Raw genomic sequence first — 24,802 nt, forward strand, 5'->3', positions numbered from 1 at the left:
CACACGTAGGCTGAAACACAGTCATTAACTGAAACAGAAACAGCTTCAAACTGGGTGAGGAACAGCCAAACTCTACTACCAAGGTGAGGTTGTGGAAGACAGTTTCATGTCATGGCAAGATTGAGCACAGCAACAAGACACAAGGTAGTTCTACTGCATCAGCAAGGTCTCTCCCAGACAAAGATTTCAAAGCAGACTGGGGTTTCAAGATGTGCTGTTCAAGCTCTTTTGAAGAAGCACAAAGAAACGGGCAACGTTGAGGATCGTAGACACAGTGGTCGGCCAAGGAAACTTACTGCAGCAGATGAAAGACACATCAAGCTTATTACCCTTTGAAATCAGAAGATGTCCAGCAGTGCCATCAGCTCAGAACTGGCAGAAACCAGTGGGACCCAGGTACACCCATCTACTGTCCGGAGAAGTCTGGCCAGAAGTGGTCTTCATGGAAGAGTTGCAGTGAAAAAGCCATACCTCTGACGTGGAAACAAGGCCAAGCGACTCAAGTATGCACGAAAACATAGGAACTGGGGTGCAGAAAAATGGCAGCAGGTGCTCTGGACTGAGGAGTCAAAATGTGAAATATTTGTCTGTAGCAGAAGGCAGTTTGTTCGTCGAAGGGCTGGAGAGCGGTACAATAATGAGTGTCTGCAGGCAACAGTGAAGCATGGTGGAGGTTCCTTGAACGTTTGGGGCTGCATTTCTGCAAACGGAGTTGGAGATTTGGTCAGGATTAATGGTGTTCTCAATGCTGAGAAATACAGGCAGATACTTATCCATCATGCAATACCATCAGGGACGCGTATGATTGGCCCCAAATTTATTCTGCAGCAGGACAATGACCCCATATATACAGCCAAAGTCATTAAGAACTATCCATCCATCCATGCATTTCCCAACCCGCTGAATCCGAACACAGGGTCACAGGGGTCTGCTGGAGCCAATCCCAGCCAACACAGGGCACAAGGCAGGAACCAATCCCGGGCAGGGTGCCAACCCACCTAACCTGCATGTCTTTGGACTGTGGGAGGAAACCGGAGCGCCCGGAGGAAACCCACGCAGACACGGGGAGAACATGCAAACTCCACGCAGGGAAGTGAACCCGGGTCTCCTAACTGTGAGGCAGCAGCACTACCACTGCGCCACCGTGCCGCCCCCATTAAGAACTATCTTCAGCGTAAAGAAGAACAAGAAGTCCTGATATGAAGTGATGGTATGGCCCCCACAGAGCCCTGATCTCAACATCATCGAGTGTGTCTGGGATTACATGAAGAGACAGAAGGATGTGAGGAAGCCGACATCCACAGAAGATCTGGGGTTAGTTCTCCAAGATGTTTAGAACAACCTACCAGCCGAGTTCCTTCAAAAACTGTGTGCAAGTGTACCTAGAAGAACTGATGCTGCTTTGAAAGGCAAAGGGTGGTCACACCAAATATTGATTTGATTTCGATTTCTCTTTTGTTCATTCACTGCATTTTGTTGATTTGATGAAAATAAATGATTAACACTTCCATTTGTGAAAGCATTCTTTGTTTACAGCATTTTGTCACACCTGCCTAAAACTTTTGCACAGTACTGTATATATATTTTTTAATTTCCATCCATCCATTTTCCAACCCGCTGAATCCGAACACAGGGTCACAGGGGGTCTGCTGGAGCCAATCCCAGCCAACACAGGGCACAAGGCAGGAACCAATCCCGGGCAGGGTGCCAACCCACTGCAGCATTTTTTAATTTGGTTTTAGTAAATTGAATAAAATGTAAAAAGAAAATAAAAAGGGCGGCACGGTGGTGCAGTGGGTAGCGCTGCTGCCTCGCAGTTAGGAGACCTGTGGTTCGCCTCCCAGGTCCTCCCTGCGTGGAGTTTGCATGTTCTCCCCGTGTCTGCGTGGGTTTAGGTTAGGTGCATTGGTGATTCTAAATTGTCCCCAGTGTATGCTTGGTGTGTGTGTGTGTGTGCCCTGTGGTGGGTTGGCACCCTGCCCGGGATTGGTTCCTGCCTTGTGCCCTGTGTTGGCTGGGATTGGCTCCAGCAGACCCCCATGACCCTGTAGTTAGAATATAGCGGGTTGGATAATAGATGGATGGAAGAAAATAAAAAACAAATCAGTGCAAAAGCAGCAATGCCTGCTGGGCAGAAGACATGCCTGACGTCTGGCGGCCATCTTTAGGAGTCTCCTGTGAAAAAAATTGAAATATTTCTAAATGTCTAATAAATGTAAAAAAAAAACCAGATTGCTGTGTTTTTTCTGAATGCCGAATAAGAGAAGAGTTAATAAAGAAAAAAGACCCGCTAATGAAATGACATCAGTTCTTATCGCTTTATTATCACCGATTGGGAAGTTGGTTGGAACAAAAACCTGCAGCCTCAGGGGGTCCCCAGGACCGCTGGTTTAACAGAACAGCAGACGGAAGCACAGACCACCACAGTGTTCATACGAAGAAAGCCCCCAACCCGTGGAGGGTCCGCCATCGTGAACATCGGGCGGCTCTCCTCCACTCCGCTTCTCGATGTCACAAGCCGTCCACTAAAGCAGATGGCCTGCTGGGAATTCAGGACCGTCCAGCCAGGACTGAAGGGGTTAAAAAGAGAGGCAGGTGTCCAAAAAAAAAAGAAGAAGAAGAAGAGGGTCGGTTTTAATTCCACGATTGCAAAAAAAATAATAATAATAATATATAGTCCAGAGTACAGTAAACACAATTCTTATTGTGAAAAAGCAAAGAAGAAAAATAAATAAATAAATACAAATGGAGTGCGTAAAACAAAACCCTGATGTTCAGGAAAGGAGATGAGCAGCCAAAAAAAAAAAAATCGGATTCTGTTCCAGCCCGTGCCATGAACGCGACTGCCCTCTGGGGGGGGGATCTCAGGAGCACTCAAGCTGCTCCTTAATGGCAGCCAACTGCTGAGCCACCAGACACCTCGCACACCCCAACACGTGACGCGACGCGTGCGCCTGTGGACGCTGCTGCTACGCCAGTGGAGTCCTGTTTGTACTTTACGTAATTCTAGAGGACTCCACCAGGTGGCAGTGTGAGATATCATCACGGGGAGAATACAACGTTCGCCTTCGCGGTGCTGTGAATTGCCCAAAACATCCATTCAATTCCAAGGACACCTTACCACAATATCTCTGAAAAGGACGGATGTTTAATGATTACATCCTTCAATATCAAACTCCATCTTTTGGTATGAAGCTGTCTGTCACCTGTCTGTCTTACTAGCTTATGTACATACTGGGCTTGCACTGGTCATTACATTTACTTACATAGCAGATGCTTTTATCCAAAGTGACTTACAAAACAGGTCCACATAATCCAGTGTAACGGCCGGGACGCCCCTGCTGCATATGTTCCAGGGGAGCAGCCATGGGCTCCTCAGTACTTCCCCCGGGACACCTGGATGACGATGGTGCCTCAGTTTCCTGCAGGGCTCCATGGGAGATGGAGTTCTACACAACCCTGTGGTGATCTGGGGTGGCCGCCAGGGGGTGTTGCATGGATCCCGGAGCCATTTTGGACACCTCTACAGCCCCGCCCGGAAGCGTAATTAGCAACAGGTGATCAAGCACCTGCAGCACTTCCGGGTGGGCTATAAAAAGGGCCAGCATCCACCACTCAGGAGCCGGAATCGGGAGGAAGAGGACGAGGTTGCCGGGGAGGAGTGGTGGTGCCAAGGTGGAGGATTGTGTGTTGTTGGTTCAGTGCTTTTGGGACTGGGTTGTGGCTGGGGGGTTCACGGGGAAGACGTGCCCTCCAGCTGAAGAAAATAAAAATCTTGTTTGTATTTGACACATGCCTGTGAGTGAGTCTGTGCCGGGTCGGGTGCTATATAGCGCCTTATTACACCAGTAACATCAATCCGACTGTTTGGGAACAATCTCAGGGGTGCCAGCAGTCCACTTCTGCCAAATTGATGAGACAATGAGCACGTTAGAAATCCTAGATTAGTAAACCCAACAGCAAGTCACCAGAGGGTCTTCAAACACGTCTTGTACGCATTGAGCTCCAGATGCAGGTGGGCAGCTCGTTCCACCCACGAGAGAAGAGTCTGCACTGAGATTTGATGTCACGCAGAGGTGCCATCGCCCGACGCCACGAGTGTCCCCCATATCTGTAGGTGGTGAATTACTGACTACCCTGTAGGCACTTAACATGTGCTGCTAGGCAGTGATCTGAGGAGAGGAGTGACACCTGCCCACCTCAGGTGTGGTCCTCCTGCCATTGGTCCGGACGTCAGATCTGTCAGATGTGCTCTGAGAGACCGAGAGACCAAAGCAACACGGCCAGTGAAGTGGTCATCGATCACCACAACATGGTGGAACAGAGCCGGTGGGTGCTGAACAGAGCTGGAATAACAAGAAGGTCCGTCTTTGACAGGTTGAGCTGGAGATGGTGCTCCGTCATCCAGGTATCAGTGAGACATGCTGAGGTTCAAGCTGATCCCGCGTGGTCCTCCAGAGGGAATGGTGGGTACGACGTCAGCATAGCACTGACATGAGAACACATGGAACCGGACAATGGGGTCCAGTGTGTGGGGAGAAGAGGAGAGGACCCATCATTGATCCCCCAATCCAAGATCTGCCAGAGAAGGTGGCACTGGTGGTCAAACCGTGTCAAAGGGCAGAGGAGAGAGCTAGCAGGGTGAGCACAGAAGACATGTTGGTAGCGCCAGTCAGTCCTAGCGTGTCAGCCACAGCGGGTAGCGGCGTCTCGGTGGGGTGGCCCTTCTTGAGTCCCGACTGATGAGGATCAAGCCAGAGATGGTGTGTCGCAGTGTTTTGGGTGGGCAGGACAGGAGAGAGGGGCTGCTCTGTGATGGCCTACTCGAGATCATTAATGGATGTTGTGTTTTGTTTTCTTCTTTACCTTCCCTACAGGTGGCTAACCATGTGGTGCAGGCGTTGCTGAACCAGAAGGTAAGTAAGTCGTACCAAGCTGTGGAGGGCAGAGGAAGATATTTTAAATCACGCAGGAGGGTTTTGGCGGCAGGGGCTGTGCCCACAGTGCCCACGTCAACTGCACCTTCCTTCAACCACTTGGCCATTTGTCCTCCGGCCTTGAGCTCCTCGGGCTCCGTTTAGTGTCCCACCAGAGTGCGCTGGCAAGGAGGAGGACTGACCCCTGCTGTCCACTTGCTTGCAGGACCTGCGGGAGGAGTGCATCAAGCTGAAGATGCGCGTCTTTGACCTCGAGCGCCAGAACCGCACCCTGAGCGAGCTCTTCCAGCAGAAGCTGCAGGTCACCGCCGGGTCGCAGGTGCAGGTGAGGCCGAGGTGGGCGTCCAGGGGTCTTGCGGGTGGGTTTGGAGATGCACGTTAGATGGAAGTGAAATTGTGACACTGACCCCAATCTGCCAGACTCATTAAAGGAATAGCCCACCCAAAAATATTTTTTATATGTTACGTAGCCCACGTAGTCGATCCAGAAGAGGGTTCACGTTATAAAATGGCGACCCGAGCTGCACAACGGCAAAATGCTGTGAAAAACATCAAAATAAAGGGAATTAAAAAATATGGATAAAAGGGAAAAAAAACAACTTCATGTTAGTCGTGTCACATGATCTGCTATTGTGCGATTCTTCCGCAAAAATCGTCACTCCTCAAAAACATCCATCCATCCATCCATTATCCAATGCGCTATATCCTGACTACAGGATCACAGGGGTCTGCTGGAGCCAATCCCAGCCAACACACGGTGCAAGGCAGGAAACAAACCCCGGGCAGGGCGCCAGCCCACCATAGAACTATTATATAGTGCCTTTCATCTATCTATTATATAGTCAGTCAGTCATTATCCAACCCGCTATATCCTAACTACAGGGTTACGGGGGTCTGCTGGAGCCAATCCCAGCCAACATAGGGCACAAGGCAGGAAACAAACCCTGGGCAGGGCGCCAGCCCACCATAGAACTATTATATAGTGCCTTTCATCTATCTATTATATAGTCAGTCAGTCATTATCCAACCCGCTATATCCTAACTACAGGGTTACGGGGGTCTGCTGGAGCCAATCCCAGCCAACATAGGGCACAAGGCAGGAAACAAACCCTGGGCAGGGCGCCAGCCCACCGCAGACTCCTCAAAAACAGGAGCACACAAGTCACATGGGAGGGCCTTTCTTAATGTTTTGAGACTAAAATGATTTTCTCTGCCATCACTACAAACTGGGCGGCATGGTGGCACAATGGTAGAGCTGCTGCCTTGCAGTTAGGAGACCTGGATTCACTTCCCGGGTCCTCCCTGCGTGGAGTTTGCATGTTCTCCCCGTGTCTGCGTGGGTTTCCTCCGGGCGCTCCGGTTTCCTCCCACAGTCCAAAGACATGCAGGTTAGGTGGATTGGCGATTCTAAATTGGCCCTAGTGTGTGCTTGGTGTGTGGGTGTGTTTGTGTGTGTCCTGCGGTGGGTTGGCACCCTGCCCGGGATTGGTTCCTGCCTTGTGCCCTGTGTTGGCTGGGATTGGCTCCAGCAGACCCCCCGTGACCCTGTGTTCGGATTCAGCGGGTTGGAAAATGGATGGATGGATCACTACAAACTACATGGCGTATGGACCATATAAAAAATATCATTTTTGGGTGAAATATTCATTTTGCATAAAAAAAATAATAAGAAGAAGAAATGCTGGAGGTTTTTCTGCAGCAAAGCCCCGCTAACAGAGAGAATTAACGGCTGCCAATGACATTTGCCAGTCATCTGTATATCCTCCATGAGACTTCTGTGGCAGGTGAGACCTGCGACCCACCCAGAACACCAACTCTGATCGCACCAAGACCTCCTCACACCCCCCACCGTTCGTCACCTTGTGCTGCCTCATCCTTATAAGGCCCTTTAGCTCCTCCCCCAAATGTAAGGAGTGGATGACTCCACCCCTTCACACCTTTTTTTTGGAAGTGCTACGTGTGCCCCCTTGTCTGGGGGGTGGAGGTCATTTAGTTGAGCTATGCTACTCCAGATATCATCTCCTGCCTCTGACACTGTTACTTGTGGCCAGTGCTTACAAGGTGGCCGATCGCCCCAGACCACACTGTGGTAAGGGCGCCATTGTCATGAAACTTCATCCATCCATCCATTTTCCAACCCGCTGAATCCGAACACAGGGTCACGGGGGTCTGCTGGAGCCAATCCCAGCCAACACAGGGCACAAGGCAGGAACCAATCCCGGGCAGGGTGCCAACCCACCGCAGGTCATGAAACTTTATATTTAAATATTACAAAATAATTAAAAAAAAAAAAAATAAAGTTAAATGTGAGCGCTAAGAACTGCACACACATCCACTGCCTCATTTATATGTTACCTTGAAATGGAGGAGAGGTGCTGTATGGGGTAATGAGGTCATTGATGATGGCGACCAGCAGAGGGCGACATTTAAGGAGTTTTGTGAATGTCGGTCCATCTGCTTAGATGTTTAATAATAATAATAATAATAATAATTCTTTGCATTTATATAGTGCTTTTTCTCACTACTCAAAGCGCTTAGCAATTGCAGGTTAAGGGCTTTGCTCAAGGGCCCAACAGAACAGAGACCCTTTTGGCTTTTTACGGGATTCGAACCGGCAACCTTCCGATTGCCAGTGCAGATCCCTAGCCTCAGAGCCACCACTCCGCCATGCACATTGCAGTCCTGATGGCGTGCTGATCATTTCAGTTTACTTTGCCATGTCTGGGTCTTCCATACTATACCACGATGATGATGATGATGGTTATTATTATGATTGTTGTTGGATTATTATCTTTGTTTTAACCTCCTTCCCCCAATATTTATGACATCACATTGTATTGTAATGACCTGAAGTGTCCCACTTTTTAGGTTCAGACCGAGGGACACTATAATATAAATACTCATTATGTCAGTCAGTCACCGTCCAACCTGCTATATCCTAACACAGGGTGACAGGGTCTGCTGGAGCCAATCCCAGCCAACACAGGGTGCAAGGCAGGAATAAACCCTGGGCAGGGCACCAGCCCACCACAGGGCACACACACACACACCAAGCACACACTAAGGACAATGTAGGATCGCCAATGCACCTCACCTGCATGTCTTTGGACTGTGGGAGGAAACCCACGCAGACACGGGGAGAACATGCAAACTCCATGCAGGGAGGACCCAGGAAGCGAAGCTACCACTGCGCCACGAGCTCATTTCTGGAGTCGGTTAGAAAGTCTGTTAAATGTCTCTTAAGAGGGGGATGTCATCTTTTACGGAGTCGGTCAATCCATCAGGCGATGTAAGCAGCTGCGTAGGGTGCCATCATTTGAGGGGTGCCATTTATGAAAGTTTACCAGACACCGAGAGTGAACCCCACATAACCACCCCCCATCTAATAATGTCGACGGTATGAACACAAAGGAACTGCCGCTTGTGTTTCATGATGATAACGAGTGGGCCCCGTTAATGGAAATAATCCCGAGGGGGTCCAACACCCGAGTCGGGAGCTCTGATGATTTTAAGTGGGCACTCTTACCTGCTGGCATGCTCTGCACGCTAAGTCTGCATTATATACACCCATCTGTGCTACTGAAGCGGCACACACTGCGGACCCCCCAGGGGGAATACAGCCCCCACCCCCATTCAAAATCTGGTGATAAGTGGGTGCCGTTAATGAAAGTAGACCTTAGGGGGACCAACAACTCATGTCGTCAAACATTTGTGCTACTAAAGGGGCACACACTGCGGACCCCCAGGGGTATGCAATTACCCCCCCCCCCCCATCAGACTCTGATGGTGATGAGTGGGTACCATTAATGAAACTAAACCCAAGGGTGGACCAATACCAAGCCATCAAACTCTGATGATACTCAGTGGTCCCAGTTACCTGCTGGGCTCCATTTATGGACGTTAACTGGACACTGAGGGGGAACCCCCCGATGGTAATAATGTCAGGGGTGTGCACACAGAGGGGCTGCCGGTTTTGTATCTGAAAGTGCAGGTCTCCGGACATTGAAGGAAATACAGCCCCCCCCCCCCCCCCCCAAAAAATCATCATTAATGAAAGTCTACCTGAGGAAGTCTAATGCCCAGGTCATCAAACTCTGATGATTCTGAGTGGGCACCATTACTTGCTTGGCACCGGTTATCAAAGTAAAAGTGTGCATGCTCTCTCCACCAAGCCCACAGTATATACACAAAGGGGGCACGCACTACGGACACTGAGGGAGATACAGGCCCCCCACCCAAAACTTCTACGATGATAAATGGGTGCCTTTAATGAAAGTAAACCAGAGGGGGACCAACAACTCCTGTCGTCAAACATTTGTGCTACTTAAGGGGCACACACAGCAGACCCCCAGGGGTCTCTGTGGGGGACCAATGGCAATTCATCAAAGTCTGACGATACTAAGTGGGCACTGTTACCCATAGGGTGCCATTTTGGGAATGCTCTGAACACCAAGAGGAGTGCCCTCTGCTGGGCACCATTTATGAAAGTTAACAGGACACCGAGGGGGGATACAGCCCCCCTCCACTATCCCCCACCACCCCCAGTCAAATTAGCATGATGATGTGTAGGTTCTGTTAATGAAAGCAAACCCGAGTGGGATCAACAAGCTCAATGATCAAACTCTGATGATACTGAGTGGGCACTGTTACCCACGGGGTGCCATTTGTGCTACCGACATGGAAGAGCGGGGGACCAACACAGGTTGTCCAAGTCTAATAATGCCGACCACCCCGCCTAGAGCTCCGCCACTGGTCTTTGAGACTGCCAGGACAGGCGTACAGGAGGAGGGAGGGGGCAGCGTTTTTTGTTTTGCATTTGGTTTCCTATTCATTTTATTGTTTTCAATGCCAGTCGTGTGTGTTTTATTGGTTTTGATTGACATTCCTTTGTCTGATGTTCAGAGAATGCACAGTTTAGCAGCGCCAGTGCAGCGCCGCGTATCACATGACTAGTAAGCATATGTGGAGGTCCGGGCGAAAAATGTCCGTTACCTCAGGCGTCATCATGAAAGTGAAACAGACAGAACGAGGGAATGCCTGAACCCCCCCACATACCCCCCCCCCCCAGTCTTAGAAGTATGGTGGGATCCACTTCTGTTGCTCACTTCCGCTGGCTTCACTCTCGTTTTATTTGAACCCCCCTGTCTGGCACACTGGTGGACTTTTAGGACATTATCCCACCACGAACCCCTTATCGTTTCAGTCCATCGTACATGAGCCTCCAACTTTGAGAGCATTCTGATGTTTAGCCCCCCCCCCGTCATGTGACTCAGGCTAGACCCCCCCCCCTCACCCCCCGTCCCTCCCTTTTTGTTAAGCTGACTTTTTGATTCCTCTTCCTCAGGTAATGTCGGAGTCCCTTTTAGAGCACCCCTCGGAACCCCCAGTCCCCGGCCCGGTGAAGATCACAGACCCCCTAACAGAGGCACAGATGCAGGTGAGCCCCCCGCTCCTTTTCTTTACGTGTTCTGTTCCGGTCACACATTTCCATTTCCATTTATTTGCTTAGCAGATCCCTTTAATCCAAAGCAACTTAACAAAAGGGGGTCAATATAATGGAATAAAAAATCAGTGTGGGGAGGGGGGGGATGCTGTTTGGGAACAAGTGTGACAGGACAAGGTGACAAAACTGATCACTGCAAGTTAAGAGCGCAGAACAAAATGCCAGTGAGTTACAAAGCCTGGCCAAGTTTGACAGAAATTCATCAATCAAGAGGGTCTTCACAGCACACCGAGGGGCTCCACATTTCAAATGTAAAGACAGAGATTTGAGTCACCAGTAGAGCTGAGTGGTCGAGAAGAAGCAGAGGACCTCCCAAGACCGCCATTAATGCAGGAGGTGCTGACCCGTTGACCGCTCAAGGATTCGAACTCCATGTGTGCCGCTCAGTGATATTTTCATAACGGAAACGAGAACTAGAACTAGAAATATCGTTTTATGAGCACGAGAACCGAAATTAAGGCAAACAGAGAAAACTAAAACTAAATAAAAATAAAAATGCGTGATATGTGAACGAACTAAAACGAGAACAAAAATTGTTTAAAAAAACAAAAAAAAACCAGCAATTGCATTTTTGTTCACTGCGGTTCCGAGGGGTTGTCAGTGACGTTGCGCTGTGTACTATGCGCTGACCGTGTACCCCGGGCCTACTCCAGTCACCTGGCGCGACTTCCCTAAAGGACCGCTGTTGGTCTGTTGAGCACATTTGGCTCGTCGGGTTGAAGCGGTAAGCACGTGTGGTTGACGATGGCGAGTTTCGCGGGTAGAAAGCGAGAAAGTCCTAACATTCTAACACAGGGTCACGGGGGTCTGCTGGAGCCAATCCCAGCTAGCACAGGGCACAAGGCAGGAACAAATCTTGGGCAGGGCGCCACACACACCCAGCACACACACCAAGCACCCACACTAGGGACAATTTAGGATCGCCAATGTCTTGCATGTCTTTGGACTGTTGGAGGAAACCCACATAGACACGGAGAGAACTCCACGCAGGGAAGCAAACCCAGGTCTCCTTACTGCGTGGCAGCAGTGCTACCCACTGCGCCACCCAACATCTGAATGTCACAGCAGAATTCAAGACTCGTCAAACCTCGTTTTTCCAATCTCCTATCGTTCCATTTTGGTGAGCCCGTGTGACTTGTCGCCTCAGTTGCCTGATCTTAGCTGACCGGACTGTCACCTGGTGTGGTCTCCTGCTGCTGTAGCCCACCTGCTTCAAGGTGTGACGTGTTGTGTGTTCAGAGCTGCTCTTCTGCACACCTCGGTTGTAACGAGTGGTCATTTGAGTTCCGGTTGCCTTTCTATCAGCTCAGACCAGCCTGGCCATTCTCCTGTGACCGCGGGCATCAACAGGGCATTTTCAGTCAGTCAGGATATAGCGGGTTGGATAATAACTAACTACAGGGTCACGGGGGTCTTCTGGAGCCAATCCCAGCCAACACAGGGCACAAGGCCGGAAACAAACCTTGGGCAGGGTGCCAGCCCACCGCAGGGCACACACAGCACACACCAGGGACAATTTAGGATCGCCAATGCACCTAACCTGCATGTCTTTGGACTGCGGGAGGACACCCACGTAGACACGGAGAGAACTCCACGCAGGGAAGCGAACCCAGGTCTCCTTACTGCGAGGCAGCAGTGTTACCCACTGTGCCACCGTGCCACCCAACATCTGAATGTCACAGCAGAATTCAAGACTCGTCAAACCTCATTTTTCCAATCTCCTATTGTCCCATTTTGGTGAGCCCGTGTGACTTGTCGCCTCAGTTGCCTGATCTTAGCTGACCGGACTGTCACCTGGTGTGGTCTCCTGCTGCTGTAGCCCACCTGCTTCAAGGTGTGACGTGTTGTGTGTTCAGAGCTGCTCTTCTGCACACCTCAGTTGTAACGAGTGGTCATTTGAGTTCCGGTTGCCTTTCTATCAGCTCAGACCAGCCTGGCCATTCTCCTGTGACCGCGGGCATCAACAGGGTATTTTCAGTCAGTCAGTCACCGTCCAACCCGCTCTATCCTAACTACAGGGTCACAGGGGTCTGCTGGAGCCAATCCAAGCCAACACAGGGCGCAAGGCCGGAAACAAACCTTGGCAGGGTGCCAGCCCACCGCATGGCACACACACCAAGCACACACCAGGGACAATTTAGGATCGCCAATGCACCTAACCTGCATGTCTTTGGACTGCGGGAGGACACCCACGTAGACACGGAGAGAACTCCACGCAGGGAAGCGAACCCAGGTCTCCTTACTGCGAAGCAACAGCTCTACCCACTGCGCCACCATGCCGCCCAGGGCATTTTCACCCCCTGAATTTTTTCCCTTTTTCAGACCATTCTCTGTAAATCCTAGCAAATGGATTTGCTTATCTGCAGTCATCCTGAGGCTTGCTGTGTTCTGTTACGTCTGACTCTTCCTTTCCTTTCCTTTCCGGTTTCAGTTTGGCGGAGAGAAAACGAGAAGCGGCAGCCATGGTCCCAAAGCTCCCACCTCATCCATGGAAGCGCTCTCTCCTTTCTTCAAAAAGAAAGCCCACATCCTGGAGGTCCTGAGGAAGCTGGAAGAGAACGACCCACTCAAGTTTCACCCGTCGTCTGGCTTCTGTCCTTACAGAGACTTCAGCCAGTCAAACCTCGACCTTGACGGTCCAGAGCACGTTAACGGGGAGGACCCCGGCACCGAGTATGCCAGCTGCCAGTCCTGCCTGAAGTTTTCGCACAAGGGTTTGGACGGCCTCTTCAAGTGGAAGCAGGAGACCAGCGAGAGCTCATCGGCCTCGAGTCCAACCAAAGGCGAGAAGGTGGGTTTGGATCCAAGCGGCCCCACGATGGGCGACTTGCCGAGCAGCTCCGCCGACATCGCTGAAGAGACGCCCGCCGAGCTGAAGCAGATTGTGAGCACCAAGTCGTACCTTTACAGTCTGATCAGAGAGACGGAGCCCAAGTGCTCGCTGGGCGGAGGGTCGGTGGAGTCGTGTCTGGGCGAGGAGAGCAAGGCCTGTGATGGCATCCTGAACTTCTCCCTGGAAGGGAAGTTTCTGGGTCCGCACTGCCACACCCAGACGGGCCCAGCCTTAAATGAGTTGGTCATAGCAGATGGCCTAAAGCACGTCAAGGCGGTTACTTATCCCGGTTTTAGTGCTGAGAATTACCTTCAGGTGGAATGCAGCCTTCCAGAAGCCACCAAGAGCAGCTTGTATGCTTCCACCTCGGGGGGCAAACTGGACAGCTCCTCCGCAGAGCAAGTGTGCAACGGTCTCTTCTTCACTGGAGACGCGTGCTTTGCGAAGAAGGCCGATTCGTTTCTGTCGGCGGGTTCCGCCGAGAAGAGCAACCGATCTTTCCTGCAGCAGGCTTCTCAGGGAAAAGCCAAAGTGATTCCCAGTCCCACGTCTCCATGCGGAATGGTGGACACAAAGTCCTCCCCCATCTCCTCTCCTTCCAAGCTGCTCAAGTTCCTTAAGATCTCCTCCCTAGGGGAGCGGGCGCAGGCGGCAAACCCTCTGCGTCTCAGTCCACAGCTGACGCGAAGTTCCAAGATTCCCTGCAGGAACAACAATTACGAAGTCTACCACTCGCCCGTCCTGAGCCGCAAAACTGTTCCCGTGGAACGTGACAGGCCTGTGGCCGCCTGCTCCAAGACCGACTCCTACCCTGCCACCCATTCTGCCCCGACCTCCCCACCGAAGCCGGATGTGCCGCCAGCCCCAAACGGGGAGCTTGCCTACAGCAGCCATTCTGCCCCCAAGCCTACTGGCCGCCTTGGCTCCAGCCATCTCTCCAGACTGGGGTCCGAAATCCAGCCTTTTAGAAGTTGCCAAAAAATTCCTCACTACGAGAATGTGTCTGACATCTCTAGCTTTGGCCCCACCGACACTTCAGCACGTTTCCTCGACAGGCTGCACCAGGCCACCTTCTCCGCCTTCGGGAGCTCCGAAAGTCTGACATCTTCCCCTGGTCCACCAAGCTCCACGGATGGCAAACGGGACAGTTCACCGGCGGGTGAGCCGAGTCCTACTCTCATTGATGAGACTGCTGCCACCGTGGATGACCGAAGCACGTATGCCGAGAACTTGGCGTGGTACAAGATGCATGGGCCTCAGGGTGACTGCTTGTATCAGGCGTCCAGCGAGGACGTGGGGCTGGAAGACAAAGCACAGAGTGATGGGTTGGCCACCACTGTCTCGGAGGTCTCTTCCTCATTGCACAAACGGTCTAGCAAAGCTATGGGTGACACGGGCCACCTCCCTTTCAAAGAGCGCTTGGCAGCGTTGGGGAAGTTGAAAAGCACAGAAGACTTGCGACAGCATCTGGAGTTGGATGCCCAGTCCTGCCCGGTCAGTCGGGAGAGGAGCAAAACCGCCGAGCGGATGGGGGACAGGAGCTCGGTGGGGTCGGACCCCCGCCACGTGAAATATACAGACTCCATGGACAGCAAGCCATACCCCAAAGCTGCTCCCAAGCCTCAGGTCCCCGAGTTTGGAGGGCGTTCCCTGCCGGGCGCCCCCACTGCGCCCAAAGCCACCAATGACGCGTACTGTTCAAAAGCATGCACAGCAAAGACCGAAGTGACCAAGCACAAGGCGGGCGGTCCGTCCTCTACCTCCGTGGCAGACTCCTCTCAGGCGCTGAGGAACTACGTCAAGTGCTCCAGCGCTCCTGTCCCCTCACATGGCAGCAGAGCCACGGCCACCAGTCCGCAGGGAAGTCCCACCAAGGTACCGTCCAAGTCTCCATTGAAAACCCCAACCAAGGGTGGGCGCCAGGTCCAGGAGGAGCAGAGGCCTTGTGCTTCCCAGAAACGAAGTCCCAGGGCCTGTGCCTCCTTGGAGGATAAAGGGAAGAGTCCGGCACATGGTGAGCGGAAGAAGAACCTCGACGGCCTCTCATCGCCAGCCAAAACCGCTCAGGTGGAGTCTCAAGGTGACCAGAGCACGCAGTCTGCCATCGAAGAAAAGGTGATGAAAGGCATCGAGGAGAACATGCTGAAACTGCAGGAGCTGGACAAGGGTCAGGTGTCTGAGGTCAAGCAGAAGGCCTCCAATGGCATCGCCAGTTGGTTTGGCCTCAAGAAAAGCAAACTTCCAGCTCTGAACCGCAAGCCGGACATGCCAAAGCCCAAGGAGGACAAAAAGGAATGGAAGCTCAACGTGTCGTCCTCCTCCTCTTCCTCCAGTAAAGACCCCAAAGTGGCGGTGGCCAAGAAGAAGCTAGAGGCTGAAGGCCTCAACATCTCCAAACTAATGGAGAAAGCTGAAGACCTGAGGAAGGCCCTTGAGGAGGAACGAGCCTTCATGAACGGCATGGCCCTGGAAAAGACCGGCCGGGGACATCCATGCAACGTGCCCGTGGAGATGCCCACCGTCTACCGAGAAGCAGCCTCGGACACCTTCATGCAGCAGCTCCTAAACAGGTAAAAGATCAGGGATTCGTGGTGTGGGGGTCGAGGTTGGGTCAGACCACATACTTAGGGATTCATGGTCTTGCACGAAACATCTTCTATTGGCAGGGTCGACGACCGAGACGCACCCTGTGACAAGGAGCAGCGATGTCGGCGTCTGTCCTTCGATTCCAAGAAGTCGCGACCGCTTTTCAGCTCCCAACGGAACGGAGTGATCAGTCACTTGAAGGTCAGAGGAGACGTCATTGAGAAGGTTAGGCATGGACCACATCTCCCTCCCTTTGTTTCATATGTGACCAGGAGTGTAACCAGTAGATAGTAATCAGCTCTCTGCGTCATCTTCTTTGCTTCCAGAGTGCTGGCATGGGAGGTAAAGATGACGTTACGTCGGAGGAAAGCCTTGGTGAGACAGTCCACTCACAGCACTTTACAGGTATGATGGGGGGGTGGGGGGCACATTTGGTGGGGTGCACAGTTATGCATGTTGCTGAAGCTGACACGTATGAAGAACTGCTGGCAGTAAACTGGGAAAGCCTGGGGGGGCTACTGAGGGATTGGGAAATTGGAGAGAGAGAGAGAAGAGCTGCTGGGATTAAAGATGCTAAAGGCCGTCAAGTCATTCGGACTCGAAGAGAGGAGAAAAGAGAAAAGGAACTGCGGTTATGATATCCACACCAGAGATTATTTAAGAAGGGGTTCACGTATGTGCTGTGGTGTCTCACTGGGGCGTAGAAACGGTCAGTCCTGGAGTATCGAGCTTCCTGATTTATTTGCATGAGATTGGGGGAGGGGGTGGGGGTCCCAGTAGGGGTATCAAGCATCCAGATTTACTTACATAGAATCAGAGAGCGAGGGGGGGGGGGGGGGGGGGGGTGGGGGGGGGGGGGTCCCTCTTGGAGGATCAAGTGTCCAGATTTAATCTGGATTTATTTTTTTTGGGGGGTGGACCCTCTTGGGGTATTGCATGTCCAGATTTACTAACATAGGAGCATAACATTGTAACAAACCAACATTTTGAGCATAAAAATTTACCACATTTATTTGCAATACTTCGGGGGGGGGGGTATTTGGCAGGGTTGTTACCTTTTGGGGTACTGAGTGTCTATTTTTATTTGCATTAGATTGGGGGGGTTGTTACTTATTGGGGTACTGAGTGTCTATTTTTATTTGCATTAGTTGGGGGGGGGTTGTTACCTTTTGGGGTACTGAGCGTCCATTTTTATTTGCATTAGATTGGGGGGGTTGTTACTTATTGGGGTACTGAGTGGCTATTTTTATTTGCATTAGTTGGGGGGGTTGTTACCTTTTGGGGTACTGAGTGTCTATTTTTATTTGCATTAGTTGGGGGGTTGTTACTTATTGGGGTACTGAGCGTCCATTTTTATTTGCATTAGATTGGGGGGGTTGTTACTTATTGGGGTACTGAGCGTCCATTTTTATTTGCATTAGTTTGGGGGGTTGTTACCTTTTGGGGTACTGAGCGTCCATTTTTATTTGCATTAGTTGGGGGGGTTGTTACCTTTTGGGGTACTGAGTGTCTATTTTTATTTGCATTAGTTGGGGGGTTGTTACTTATTGGGGTACTGAGCGTCCATTTTTATTTGCATTAGTTGGGGGGTTGTTACCTTTTGGGTTACTGAGTGTCTATTTTTATTTGCATTAGATTGGGGGGGTTGTTACTTATTGGGGTACTGAGTGTCTATTTTTATTTGCATTAGTTGGGGGGGTTGTTACTTATTGGGGTACTGAGCGTCCATTTTTATTTGCATTAGTTGGGGGGGTTGTTACCTTTTGGGGTACTGAGCGTCTATTTTTATTTGCATTAGTTGGGGGGGTTGTTACTTATTGGGGTATTGAGTACGCAGATTTATTTGCAGTAGATTGGGGGGGTCCATTTTGGAATATCGAGCATCCAGATTTATTTACATTGGTTTGGTTGGGTGGTCCTAGTTTACTAACAAACAATCAGAGCAGGGGGTCCCGGTTGAGGAATGATCACACTTGGGGAGTTTTGAGCATAAACATGCAGTAGCATTAAATTGAGGAGAGGGGGGGTGGTCCCGCTTAGAGTATCCACATTTTCTAACAACCCATCGATGAGCGTAAAACACTGCAGACCAGCCGCTGGGCCACAACACGTGACCTGCGTGATTCTCGTGGGCCGACAAAAGAAATTCTAATGCCCGGCGCCAGTCTATGGAGCATCGATTTGCGGCCCACTGGGACCCTGCATGCCACCTGATTTTGAATTACAAGTGTCCTGGAAATTTATTCTGGCACAGTAGAGTTGGGTGTCTAGTAAAACAGTCCTATTGGGAATCAAAGTGTATAGCGGGGGCTTTATGGGGGTCAGGATTCTGTTCAGGGGAAGTTCGTGAATGGCCTCCTGCATTTGTCATCGTCATGAACTTTCTGAGGGTAGGAGTGGGGTCTCTCCTGGTGACAGGCTGCTTTTGATGTTTTTTCCCCTCTGACAGGCAGTGGGGTCGGAGTTCAGGACCCTCTTTAGTGCCCACAGTTAGTTAGATGGTTTGGCAGGACTCTTTGTACAAAACATGGCTACACAGCGGGCACAGTGACTTAGCCTGAAGCAAATCTCTTCCCAAACTGTTGCACGTATGTGTGTGTGTGTGTGTGTGTGTTCATGTGTGTGTCTTTGCACTTACAGGCTCGTCCACCAGGACCCTGGATAGCGGCATCGGTACTTTTCCCTTACCCGACTATGCCAGCAGTCCTTCTGGAAAGGGAATCCCTAAATCAAAGCCACACTGTGAGCCCGAGTCTTCAGGGTCCCCTGCCAAGCACGGGCCTGGTACCAAGATGCCACGCAAGGCTAGGACCCTGGAGAGGGAGCTGTCCTCTCTGGATGAAGCATTTGCTCAGGATGAGGACTTGAACCCCCAACTCTACAGCACAGTGCTTGACAGCAAGGGCTTGTCCACAAACCACCTGTCCAGCTTTGTCCGAGAAGGTAAGGTCCTGCTTCCCCGGGATCACCACTTGTTTTTACCAGTAAGGTGGCCGGCTGGCCGCCCCTGCAGCACATCTTTACATTTCTTTTTATTTCCATAGCTGTAGATGTCTATGGTGCTCATGTCAAAACTCAACCATCCAAAAATTGGACCTTCCCGAATTCCAAAGCCTCCGCATCCACGACCGACATGTATCTGGGAGTGACGTCCGAGCTGGACATAGTGCACGATGAGCAGCCGCTCCACCGGGTAAGTGGGACGGGACGGCGGGACTGAAAACTTCTAGAAAGACCTGAATTTCAAAATGCAAAACCCAAAAGAGGAGGTCAGGGACCCACAACGGGGGTTACGGCAATTCCACAGAAAGAGCCAAAATTTCAAATTATGTTCAGCCATTATTTGGTTTTACGAAGAAGCAGACTAGTCTTGACACTGATCAAAATGTAGCAGCCGTCCCTAACGGTGAGGAAGAGTATGGCACAGACCACCTTCAACCATTTTGGGCGCTCGTGACGCTGAACGTGACCGGTGGGCTCAGTCATGGATAAGCAGTCTGAGCGTCCGCGGTAACACCCACAGCGTCCCAAGTACACGTCTCAGAAATGTTGGTGGGAGGTAAGGTGACACTCTGTGAGGCCCTCAGCCAAGATGGCATGTCACCAAATGAAACTGGCAGCCCACCCAGCCGTGCCACGGGTATGCACTGCCCTTTCAGAATATGCCACTTCTGAGCTTTGCCCATTCTGGGAAGGCAAGGTGACGCCCTGAACAATTTGCAAGCAAACACAGCACATCTCTGCTGAGGGATCAATTGCCAAGTGAAGCAAAGTTGCATTATGGGATTTTTTTTCCACTGATGTCCCGTTTTAGCCTTCAATTCCATAATCTTAGCGAGTCGAGGGCAGTGGGCAGTGTGTCCCCAGTGAAGACACCCCCAGCGATTCTGTCATCATTTGATGTTTTGTGGCCTTGTCCTTTCAGAGCAGCCATATTGTGGACTGTTGTCAGGGTCACAGCTTGTGTTTCTAGGGGCGTGGTCTCCGGGGTCGTGACCTTGACTTAATCAGCAAACGGCTCTGAGCCGCATCTTATGTTCTGTTGGTCATCTCATGTCATTATTTTTCTTGTCTTGCCTGGTTTTCGGCCGCATTGCGTGTTACTTGACTTTCCGTTTTGCTTCTCGTCTGGGTTTCGGTTCCTGTTCTTTGTTTTGCCTTTTTGCTCGCATCTCCCAGTTTTCTCAAGAAATTAATTATCTGTTTTCCTGCGGAGACAGGAGATACTTAGTCCGACGAGTCAGTGACTTTCCCCTCAAACAGGTTTGAACAGGTCTTTAGTCATAGGGTGGGCCCTGTGGGTGTTAGAGCTGACGACCCATGAATGCTCATCTGGAAGTACAATACGTAGAGTGCAGTGACGGGGAATAAGGGGCACGATGGGGGGCTTTGGACCTCTCAAACAGAAGAGAAGCTCATTCGGTTGAAGTCTTGTGTTTCATGTACGACAATGGAATGGGAAAACAAAAATCAGGGCTGAGATTGCGGCAGAACTCGCCATTCCTGGTAACCCTTTGTACAGTGCCAGTGCCATCGGGCATCACGCTGTTGGCTGTCACATAAAGGGGCGAGCACAAAAGTACCGGAAAGTCATCACACAGTTCCCTACATTTGACCTGCCTGGTGATTTTCAGTCAAATAAATTGACATGGCACTGCAAAAAGATCAGCAGTAATTGTGATATACCCTACGACTATCCATCCATCCATTATCCAACCTGCTGAATCCGAACACAGGGTCACGGGGGTCTGCTGGAGCCAAACCCAGTCAACACAGGGCACAAGGCAGGAACCAATCCTGGGCAGGGCACACACACGCACCCACACCAAGCACACACTAGGGACAATTTAGAATCTCCAATGCACCTAACCTGCATGTCTTTGGACTGTGGGAGGAAACCCACAGACACGGGGAGAACATGCAAACTCCACGCAGGGAGGACCTGGGAAGCGAACCACAGGTCCACAGGTGTCCCAACTGCGAGGCAGCAGCGCTACCCACTGCGCCACCATGCCACCCACCCAACGACTAGAAGTAGCATAATTTGACATCAGCTTAAGGCGCTGCCCCACTGCTAATCCCACTGCCCTGGGTACCTGGCGGCCAGCAAGGAATCGGCGTATGGAGCTTGGGAGAAAGTGAGTGTGATGGGGTTCACCTGTGAGCTCAAGGGAGCAGAGGAAAGCGGAAATGGCAGCGTGAATGTGCAGGCAGTGAGAGCAACTGTGAGAACACAGAGCTGCAGTTAACTCCTCTTTACTCATTTTTATGGGGTTGAATATTTTTTTTTTCTGGACTTATTATCTTTTCTGAACTTTTTTTCACATCAGGGAATGTTACGAATTTATTGTTTGCACCAGCTGTTCTGCCTGGTTGAAAACCAAACAATCAACATTGCCCTTGGCATTAACATTTGCAGTGCACCATCTATTGGAATGTATTTTGTAATGCATGTCAGCGATCCAACCTGCAAAGGAAAACCTGGGGGTTGGGGGCAGAATTGGCACTCCAGCCACCATAAAAAAACCTCATCCTGGTCCCATTCCATCTGAACTAGTGGGGTGCTGAGGTGTCACCCATCTCATGGCTGCACTTGGGTCCCAATCTGGGATCCTGAGTTGGTTTGATATGTGGTGGGTGCAGCAATGCGCTGTATCAGTGCCTGCTCCTAACCTCTCCTCCTCTCTCAGTGTAGTAATAAAATGAATTGCATTTGTCATTCCAACAGTTTGGGTGCATCACAAACATTTGTATTAACAAACAGGTGCGCCACCTGTTGGAATGTAAAATGCAATGCGCACATCTCTGTTATATGTCATTTGGTATGGGATGCGTAAAAGCTGTCTTAATGGTTGTGATGCACCATCCTTCCAACATAAACAGGTGCGCCACCTGTTGGAATGTAAAATGCAATGCACACATCTCTGTTATATGTCATTTGGTATGGGATGCATAAAAGCTGTCTTATTGGTTATGATGCACCATCCTTCCAACATAAACAGGTGCACCACCTGTTGGAATGTAAAATGCAATGCACACATCTCTGTTATATGTCATTTGGTATGGGATGCCTAAAAGCTGTCTAAATGGTTGTGATGCGCCATCCTTCCAACATAAACAGGTGCGCCACCTGTTGGAATGTAAAATGCAATGCACACATCTCTGTTATATGTCATTTGGTATGGGATGCATAAAAGCTGTCTTAATGGTTGTGATGCACCATCCTTCCAACATAAACAGGTGCGCCACCTGTTGGAATGTAAAATGCAATGCACACATCTCTGTTATGTCATTTGGTATGGGATGCGTAAAAGCGGTCTTAATGGTTGTGATGCACCATCCTTCCAACATAAACAGATGCACCACCTGTTGGAATGTAAAATGCAATGCACACATCTCTGTTATATGCCATTTGGTATGGGATGCGTAAAAGTTGTCTTAATGGTTGTGATGCACCATCTGTTGGAAGGACAAATGCAATGTATTTTATCACTACAAATGTCTGTGATGTTCCAAATGTAATGTGTATCACAAACATTTGTAGTAATAAAATGCATTATAATAAGTTGTGGTAAGTTCAGCCCAGACACAAACAGTCAGACACAGAATGTTCCAAAACACACACGTTTAATTAGAAAGTCCAGCACACAACACAGTGCCCATGCAGCAAACACCCTTTTCCAGTTTGATTCTCTCCTGCCGCCTTTCCACCTCTCCTCCCAAGTGTTGCCTTCTTCCTCCCGACTCCGACTTGTCTACTCGAGGGAGGCAGCCGCTTTTATAGCCACCCAGATGTGCTCCAGGTGCTCTGTGACTGTCTTCCGGCGGCACTTTCGGGTGTGGCAGAAGTGCTGACACCCAGGGCTCTCCAATCCTCTGGGCGTCCCCCCACCGTGGTGGCCACGGGGCACCAATAGAGTTGAGCTTCCATGCTGTGTTCCTGTGGCCCCCGTACCGACCAGGGGAGGTATAGTTCCTCTCCTGGTCCTTCTAGGCATCCTGGCCGGGCATGGGTCCCGGCCGTCCACCACAAAATGTTTGCGATGAACCATCTGTTGGAATCACAAATGCAATGCATTTGATGATTACAAATGTTTGTGATGTTCAGTCTGTTGGAATGAGAAACATAATGCGTGTCATCTACATTTGTAGTAATAAAATGTATTACTACCAATATTTGTGATGTACCATCTGTTGGAATGGCAGAGGCATAGCAACCAGACAGACACACAGGCACTTATCCTTTTATTAAGCTGTGCTCCCCATCTAAGACAGATTGAAACCTAAGTAATCAGGTTCAAGTAGGCCATGTGCACACACGGGAATGGGTACAGAGAGCAGTGCAGGGTCAGTTGGTCAGCTGTCCGTAAACGGGCTGGCAGCACCCAGCATAAAGACAATTTCACAGCCTACAAGCATATTCGGCATGAACGTTTGCAGTGCACCACCTATTGGAATGTGTTTTGTAATGTATGTTGTAATAAAATGCATTGCATTTGTAATTCCAACAGATGGGGCAAAAAAAGAAATTCAGCATTTATAACCAAAATAGAAGTCCTTGGCATACTGCCATGATCCCTCATCTGTGACAGTCTTCTTACTGTTGGAGTGAAAGTACAGGCAAGAGAAGGAACTATAAATGTAATTAATTGTATTATAGGTAATGTACTCAAATAATAAGCAAAATAAAGTAGCAGTGCATCTTGTATCTAGAGGTGGCTTTCAGTCTTATGTTTCCATCCAGCTTGGTTTTTGCTACCACAATGCCATCTGGTGGGGCAACAGAGACATAGCAACCAGACAGACACGCATTTACAGAGTGCACTAGCTGTACTACCCGTCCAACACGGGTTGAAATCTAAGTGACCAAGTTCAGGTGGGCCACGTGCACACACAGCCAAGGGACGAGAGAACACTGCAGGGCCAATTGATCCACCCCTCAGCCAGAAACAGGCTGCCAGTACCCGGGCAATTTCATAGCCTACAAGCATACTTGGCATTCACATCTGCAGGCCTGTGCCCGATTATTGCTGCCGAGATCAAGTTGTTTTCATCATTGAGAACTAATGAGAGGGGGGGGGGGGGGGGGGGGTGGTTGATGGGTGATCGTGTCTTCATGGCAAGATGGTGAGAGAGTGAGAGAGAGAGATAGATGGAGTGACCCTCCTATACTTGAAATCACAAATCCTGGACCAATGGGTGCAGGCAAGTCCCTCGGTTCATCCAATCCTGTTCTGGCATGATTGGACCAATGGGATGTAGTGGAACAGAATGGCCAATCGGAAAGGGCAGCATTTCAGTCATACAGACCGCCTCCATTTCAGCCAGGCAGTATATGACCTCCTGTGGGGTTTTGGGGGGCTGTGTTCAGGGGTAACTGATGTGGGGGGGAGTGGGGTTGGCATATAGAATGTCCTATCCAGAGTGATAACAATGAAGCCATAAGCCTGACTCCTCATCAATGACAAACTCTGGGGTTAGAAAACTGGTCCAGCTCCCCGCCTCATTTAGACCTACCAAATATCAATCCTCTTCATTGTGTTACGTATCACTCAGTGTTCATTAGGGGTCCATGTGGTGATGATGGCTGCCAGCCTGGTGCCCAAATTGCAGTTTAAACTCCAAACCCACCCTCAATTTATGGGCCACTTGATTGATCACAATCCAAGGCAGTTTCTTGGCATGTCTGAAACAGCACTTCTCGCTCATTTAAATTAAAGTACGTGAACCTTTTGGACAGACCTGCTTTGCTTTTCTGCATTAACTGGTCATAAAGTGCGGTCTGATCTTCATCGAAGTCACAGGTCTAGACAAACACACCATTCTGATCGTTCACGTCTTTATTGAACACACCCATCAAACATTCACAGGGTGCCGTGGATAGAGGAGGTGAACCCTTGGATTTAATAACTGGTTGAACCTCCTTGGACGGCGATAAGCCCT

The 24,802-nt window shown here is 50.3% G+C and overlaps 1 protein-coding gene across 2 annotated transcripts in view; it reads left to right on the plus strand.

The window, feature by feature from the left end:
* The window catches only part of nckap5l (NCK-associated protein 5-like), a 75,092-nt gene that overhangs the window by 43,723 nt on the left and 6,567 nt on the right, over positions 1–24,802 (plus strand). For both annotated transcript variants that reach the window (XM_051925025.1, XM_051925026.1), the window contains 8 exons: positions 4,878–4,916; positions 5,143–5,262; positions 10,282–10,374; positions 12,872–15,843; positions 15,940–16,084; positions 16,186–16,264; positions 18,500–18,802; positions 18,904–19,052. In XM_051925025.1, coding sequence (XP_051780985.1) covers positions 4,878–4,916; positions 5,143–5,262; positions 10,282–10,374; positions 12,872–15,843; positions 15,940–16,084; positions 16,186–16,264; positions 18,500–18,802; positions 18,904–19,052 — 3,900 coding nt within the window. The remainder of the gene's footprint in view (positions 1–4,877; positions 4,917–5,142; positions 5,263–10,281; positions 10,375–12,871; positions 15,844–15,939; positions 16,085–16,185; positions 16,265–18,499; positions 18,803–18,903; positions 19,053–24,802) is intronic.

This window comes from Erpetoichthys calabaricus, chromosome 3 (assembly GCF_900747795.2).
Source record: "Erpetoichthys calabaricus chromosome 3, fErpCal1.3, whole genome shotgun sequence".
NCBI lineage: Eukaryota > Metazoa > Chordata > Cladistia > Polypteriformes > Polypteridae > Erpetoichthys > Erpetoichthys calabaricus.